Here is a 6,730-nt window from a genome sequence, read left to right as displayed (position 1 = left end):
CAGGGCCCGGCGCGCGGTGCCGGCTGTTACCCACAATGCACCGGACCAGGGCCCGGCGCGCGGTGCCGGCTGTTACCCACAATGCACCGGACCAGGGCCCGGCGCGCGGTGCCCGCGGTTACCCACAATGCACGGGGCTCGCGCGCATGTCCTCCCCCGTCACGCCCCTGTCGCACGGTTCGCGGGGGCGGAGCAACAGGAGAGGGGCGGGGCCTCGCGGGGGGGGGCCGGGCCGGAAGTCGGGCCCGCTGGCTGCGGCGCGTGGGCCGCGCTGCCGGGTACGGGAGCCGGGCCGGGCCATGGCCCTGTACAGCGCCGCCGCCTCTGTCCTGGCCGGGCTGCAGCGCCGGGACGGCGCCCTCAAGACCCTGGTGTACAAGAGCCGCTTCCAGGTAGCGGGGCTGGGCCCAACCCCTGCGCCGCCCCGGGGTGTGGGGTGACTGGGGGGCTGGGCCCCCGGCTCACAGGGCTGGGGGCAGGTGTTGGGGATATTGGGGGCAGAACCAGGTTTGGGGGCTGGGCCCCCCGGCTCACAGGGCTGGGGGCAGGTGTTGGGGATATAGGGGGCAGAGCCAGGTTTGGTGGCTGGCCCCCTGGCTCACAGGGCTGGGGGCAGGTGTTGGGGGTATTGGGGGCAGAACCAGGTTTGGGGGCTGGGCCCCCCGGCTCACAGGGGTGGGGGCAGGTGTTGGGGATATTGGGGGCAGAGCCAGGTTTGGGGGCCGGGCCCCCCGGCTCACAGGGCTGGGGGCAGGTGTTGGGGATATTGGGGGCAGAACCAGGTTTGGTGGCTGGGCCCCCCGGCTCACAGGGGTGGGGGCAGGTGTTGGGGATATTGGGGGCAGAGTCAGGTTTGGGGGCTAGGCCCCCCAGCTCACAGGGCTGGGAGCAGGTGTTGGGGATATTGGGGGCAGAGCCAGGTTTGGGGGCTAGGCCCCCCGGCTCACAGGGGTGGGGGCAGGTGTTGGGGATATTGGGGGCAGAGCCAGGTTTGGGGGCCGGGCCCCCCGGCTCACAGGGCTGGGGGCAGGTGTTGGGGATATTGGGGGCAGAGCCAGGTTTGGGGGCTGGGCCCCTGGCTCTCAGGGCTGGGGGCAGGTGTTGGGGATATTGGGGGCAGAACCAGGTTTGGGGGCTGGCCCCACGGCTCTCAGGGCTGGGGGCAGGTGTTGGGGATATTGGCAGCAGGGCTTGGCCCCCAGGCTCACAGAGCTAGGGGCTGAGCTGGGCAGAAGTTGGGGATATTGGGGGGCACAGCCAGGGACACTCACCAGGCTTGTCCCCCACAGAACGTGAAGCAGCTCTATGCCCTGGTGTCAGAGACCCTGCGCTACTCACCTGTGCTGGACTCCATCATGGACGGGGCTGCCCTGCTGAAGGCTGAGAAGAAGCTGCCCCCATACCTGGCCAAGGTAAGGCCTGGCCCTGCCCAGGCTGTCTCGGGGGGATGCTCTGGGCTAGTGGCACAGGACGGGCCTGACCCACTGTGTCTTGCTGCAGGTGCTGGTGTATGACCTGCTCTTTGGCAAGGGTCTGAAGTGCGGGGGCCGCTGGAAGGTGCTGGTGCTGAAGCACCGGGCCCGGCTGCAGGCGGAGCTGGCCCGTCTCAAGGTGCACAGGAAGGTGAGCTGCAATGAGGATCTGCTGGCGCCCGCAGAGGGGGTGATCCAAGGTGAGTGTGGGGGCTCTCCCCAGCAGGTGGGCTTCTAGATTCGGAATCCCATTGTGGGGTGAGACCCTGCAGGATTCCTATGTCCACCTCTGCCTGGATGCTGGGTTGCGACTGCTTCTGCAGTGGGAGGGTGTGCTGTAGTTCTTGGCTTTTTCAAGGCTATTCTCTGTACATGTGCCATCATTTCACTAGGGATAAAGGTCACGTATGGGGCAGCGATTTCCAGGTTCATTCTTTGGGGATTGGGTCCGTTTGTGCTGGGCTTCTGGTTAACCTGTGACTTAGTAAATGGACCTGCAGAGTGCGCTAGGCCTGACCTGATCTCTCTTCCATCTCTGTCTGATGCTTGGAACCAGCTGGAGTATTCTTGTATCTCAGGTGATTTGGGAAAAGGGATTGTTTGTGTCTTACCTGTTTGTTTTTGCTTCCCCAGTCCCTCAAGTGCCACGATACGTCCGAGTGAATACCCTGAAAACTTGCAAGGATGATGTGGTCGACTACTTCAAACGCCAGGGCTACTCCTACCTGGGCAGGGCAGCCAGGTAAAGCCATTCCTGGCCTGTCCCTAGACCCTGCGCTCTGGTCTTCACTGACCTGCAAAGCTGATAGCCCCAGATGGGAGATGGGGGAGGCCTTGCACCGACTGTAGTGACCTTCCAGACAATCGAGGGTTGGCACCGCAGGAAGCCATAAGCCAGCTTCTTTGTGAAGGGGAGTAGCAGAGCCTTGTGTGTGGAAGAGAGCAAGAGGGGTAGGGACACAATCTTCAATATTGGCAGTGGATGGGTTGGAGCTTCTAGAGTGATGCTCTCTGCCCTGGATTCTGCTCAGCTACTCAGCTGGCCTTGAGATAGGGTTGGAGTATGGGCTTTAGTTGGCTCATGAGAAAGGGGGAAATCTGTAGCTTGCCTCTGAAGGACTTTTGAGCTTGGGGGAACCAGGATGTATGTTCCACTAAACCTGTCTTCTCCCTCCCCACCCCCTGCTGTCTCTGGGTAGAATGGAGGAGCTGAGCTCCCTCTCGGGGAAGCAATTCCTCCTGGATCCCCACCTGCCAGAGCTGCTTGTCTTCCCGCCGCAGACAGACTTCCATGAGAACCGGCTGTACGTCGCAGGGCATATCATACTGCAAGACAAGGTGTGGGGCGCTGGGGTGAGAGGAGGCACTGGGGTGGGGATGGAAGACTCAGGCTCAGGGGGGAAGTGCCAGGGAGTGGTTCTGCTGTGGAATGGAGTGAGGTGTGGGGATGGGTGTCACAAGGCTATACAGGAAAGATGAATGTTGGTTTTAGGCCACAACCCCCACATACTTTGTAGTAAACTAGAGCTAAATTCTGTGGCTTTCTGGTGCAACAACTTAAAATAGATCTAAGAAGTGGTGACCTTTAATGGGGCAGAATGGCCTAGATACGACCCTGAAAGATCATGCGGTTCCCATAGTTCTCAGCATGTTGCAGATTTTTGTACTGACGGCTCTTAACTGCACTGTAGAAATTGCCTGGGGCAAACTGGGAGATGCAGGAGGCAGTTTGGGGTTGTGGGATAAGGACTCCAGCTGGGTGTTTCTGCTAAAGAACAATGAAATAGTTAAGCTTATCAACTCTGAAACCTAATGATGCTAGTTAAATGTCAACATGCTGTCAAGACACATGGGAGCAATTTGTGTCAATCTGAGGCAGCTGGCACTGCATTGGTTACTCTGGGTTGGAAGGTTATCTCCATAACCACGAGGGTGACAAAGTGGTATTTTTATGGAAGTTTTGATTCCCCAGCCAGGGGTGGATTATGTGGCTGTGCAGTGATTTAGGGGAGTGGTCTGAAGAGCTGAAGGTAAGTGTCTGAATTGGGGAGGTAGGTACTGCAGGTGCAGCGCTGTGACCCGTGGTGTGTCTTCCAGGCCAGCTGCCTTCCTGCCTTCCTTCTGAGTCCCCCCTCAGGGTCCCATGTAATCGATGCCTGCGCTGCCCCCGGGAACAAGACCAGCCATGTGGCCGCCATCCTGAAGAACAAGGGGTGAGTGTGAGCTGCAGGACGGAGCTAGGTGGGTGAGGGCTGCCTGCTGGTGTGATAAGCAGTTTTCCCAGTGCAGGGCACTGAAGCTCTGGCCTAGCAGCTGTTCCGATGAGGAAAGGAGCCTTGGGAGGGAGGGACACGTGCTGTCTGTGGCCTCAGTTCTGCTCAGAGCCCTCTGGGTCCTGCGACAACCTCAGTGTTGATTCTGCAGCTCAGCCTGATTTCTCAGGCAGGGAACACGAGTAGGAACTGCATCCACCATGAGGTTAAAAGCAGGACTACACAAGGGAAAGGGGCAGCCACTTGGGGAGCGGGCATTTTGCCTCTCGCATGTGGGAACTGGAAGTTGATGTCAGCTTGTCCTATTAGCTCTGGCCTTGTCTGAAATCCGTCCAGGACTGGGCAGCGTCTGCGGGGACTGGTGGCAGAGCACCAGCTGGCGAGTGAGCTTGGGCAACCAAAGCCTCAGATTGGCAGCCATTAATATAGAGTCATAGGCCAGAAGGGACCATCAGATCATCTGTTCTGGCTTCCTGTACGTCACAGGCCACCAGCACCTGCACACCAACGCAACAGCCAGAATGAGACTTGACTGTTCTGTCACGGGGAGAGGATAGGAGGGACCGAGATGCAGCAGTGCCCGAGACCCCTGCAATGGCAGGGAAACTATTAAGATATACCCAGGTGTTCCTGGCAAGTGACCTGTACCCACCCACTGCCGAGAGAGATGAACCCCCTCGTTCCCCAGCATGCTGCTGGCTGTGCTCCAGCTCCTCCACCAGTGGTGAGAAGGACGTGCTGTACTCCGGGGGTGGAAGTGGGTTAACCAACTTAGGGATGCACTTGGCCAAAACTGCTTTCGGTTGTCAGAGGTTTTCTGCATGTCAGGGTGGTGGGCCAGGCAGTGAAGGCAGGGCCCGGTCTGCTGGGTAACAATTTCTGTATTCCTCTTTGGGACATTACATTCAGGCAGATCTTCGCCTTTGATCTGGACCCCAACCGCTTGGCCACCATGAGCACCATGCTGGTGCGGGCTGGGGCTAGCTGCTGCGAACTGGCCAATCAGGACTTCCTGACAGTTGACCCGAGTGACCCAAAGTACAGCCATGTGACCTACATCCTCCTGGACCCATCGTGCAGTGGCTCAGGTGAGGGGTGGGGGGCAGGCCAGGCCTGTGCAGTACAAACGGGGATGATTATACACACCTGGGCTTACCTGTCTGTGAGTCTTTCTAAAGGCTACACTGAAGTTAGTGGGGTTGGTGGAGAATAGGCCTTCGGATGCAGAACCTGGAGCAGGGGGGAGCCCAGCAGCTGGGTGATACAGGTGCCTGAATTGGAGCCCAGCTTGTCCATGCCTCTCTGATGGTTTCTTCCCTCCAGGAATGGTGAAGCGGCTGCCAGCTGAGGAGGATGCCCCCAGCTCGGAGCGGCTGCGGGCGCTGGCTAGGTTCCAGCGCAAGGCCCTGACCCATGCTCTGCGCTTCCCTGCCCTCCAGCGCCTGGCTTACTCCACATGCTCGGTACAGCAGGAGGAGAATGAGGACGTGGTGTGGGATGTGCTCCAGGAGCACGGCACAGCGTTCAGGTATGGACACTTGGGCTGAAGCTGGGTCTGTAATAACCAGTCAGGGGGCGAGATGGAAGTGGAACTGTCCACTGGGTGTGGGATGAGCCAGGCAGCACTGTTAGTATCTGCTCACTGCGTTTCCTGTTTGCTGGGGGCATGGGGATTGAAGGCATCGTTTGGGGCAGCTCTGAGGCCCAGGGACTCTGGCCAGTGGTTCCTGTGGCGGAGCACAGTGAGAAGAGGCAGGTTTCCCCCCCCCGTCACAGGCAGCTGGCCAGCTGGGTGCTTAGGCCTCTGGGTTGGTGCCCTGCAGCGGAGCGGGCCATGGCTGGCTGGGTCACTGAGCTTTGTTGTGATCTTGCCCCTGTTCACAGGTTGGTAAACCTACTGCCTTCCTGGCCCCAGCGAGGCCTCGCCACCTTCCCAGGTGCAGAGTGCTGCCTCCGAGCCTGCCCCGCAACAACGCTGACAAATGGCTTCTTCGTTGCTGTGCTGGAGAGACAGCAGGAATGCAACAGCCAGGACTCCTCCAGGTGAGAGTTCTGCAGCAAGGGGCTGGGGCTTGCCCTGGTTAGAAATCCTCCATTTGATATAGGGGCGGGGGGGCTGGCAGCACCATGCCCTGGGCATGCTGCATCTCGCCGAGTCATTTCCGTTGTGCAAGCTATCAGACAAGGCCCCTGTCCTGCAGTGCCTGGGCTGGGGGGAATCACAGGGAGCAGGATTCCGGAAGAAGTGGGTTTGAAGGAGCTCGTTGACCCTGAGGCAAGGTTACCTCCTAGCTGTGGGGAGGGGCAGCAGGAGGCATGAGCTGTAGTGCCTTAGGGAAGGACATAGATTGGAGATGATGGAGAGAAAGTAGCTTGGGGTGGGGTTGGGGGGAGATGGGCACAGCAGCAAGAGCCTGGCTCAGATTGTGCTGACTCCAAGAGCAGGGCCAGGCAGGAGGAGTCGGGTGCTAGACGAGTGGCGTTGTCGGTGTCGACAGAAGCGAGGCTGGGGAATGAAGTCTAGTGGCGGGTTGGCCAGTCTGCTGGAGGAGCAGCTGGGGCACTGCTGGGTTGGGAAGGTGACTTTGTCCTGCCAGTAACTCATGCTGCTTTGGGCTCTCCTCTGGCTGTTGCTTCCAGCTCCCTTCCAGCTGAGGCTGACGTGGACAGTGGAGCAGAGAGATCCCAGAATGGAGAGGGAAGGGGCCCTCACGCTGCTCGCAAGAAGAGGCGGAAGAAGAGCCAGTGTGTGAAATAAGGACTCTTGACAGGAGCTGTGGTGGCCTATCCTATTGCCAGAGCTCGGAGCCCTGAGGCTGGAGGCCCTTGGTGCATTGGGCCTGTGCTGCTGGCAAGCTTTCCTTCCAGATGGTGCTGTAGAAGGGAGACATCTAACCCGCTGCCAGCCCAGCTGCTGGGCGGGCTCTGGTCCGGCAGTGCACCCAGCCTGGGTCAGTGTGGAAGTAAAGCTTTCCAACCTCTTCT

The 6,730-nt window shown here is 59.6% G+C and overlaps 1 protein-coding gene across 1 annotated transcript; it reads left to right on the top strand.

Moving 5' to 3' along the window:
- Window positions 1-267: 267 nt before the first annotated feature.
- NSUN5 (NOP2/Sun RNA methyltransferase 5) lies at window positions 268-6,730 on the top strand. The gene is made up of 10 exons (XM_030536871.1): window positions 268-392; window positions 1,290-1,412; window positions 1,501-1,672; window positions 2,106-2,214; window positions 2,672-2,810; window positions 3,570-3,685; window positions 4,655-4,833; window positions 5,069-5,273; window positions 5,630-5,788; window positions 6,386-6,730. Exons 1-10 carry the CDS (start codon window positions 300-302, stop codon window positions 6,501-6,503), a joined length of 1,413 nt encoding a protein of 470 aa, XP_030392731.1. The 5' UTR covers window positions 268-299; the 3' UTR covers window positions 6,504-6,730.

The sequence above is a fragment of the Gopherus evgoodei genome, chromosome 17 (assembly GCF_007399415.2).
Source record: "Gopherus evgoodei ecotype Sinaloan lineage chromosome 17, rGopEvg1_v1.p, whole genome shotgun sequence".
NCBI lineage: Eukaryota > Metazoa > Chordata > Testudines > Testudinidae > Gopherus > Gopherus evgoodei.
This window is presented reverse-complemented; position numbering and strand designations above follow the sequence as displayed.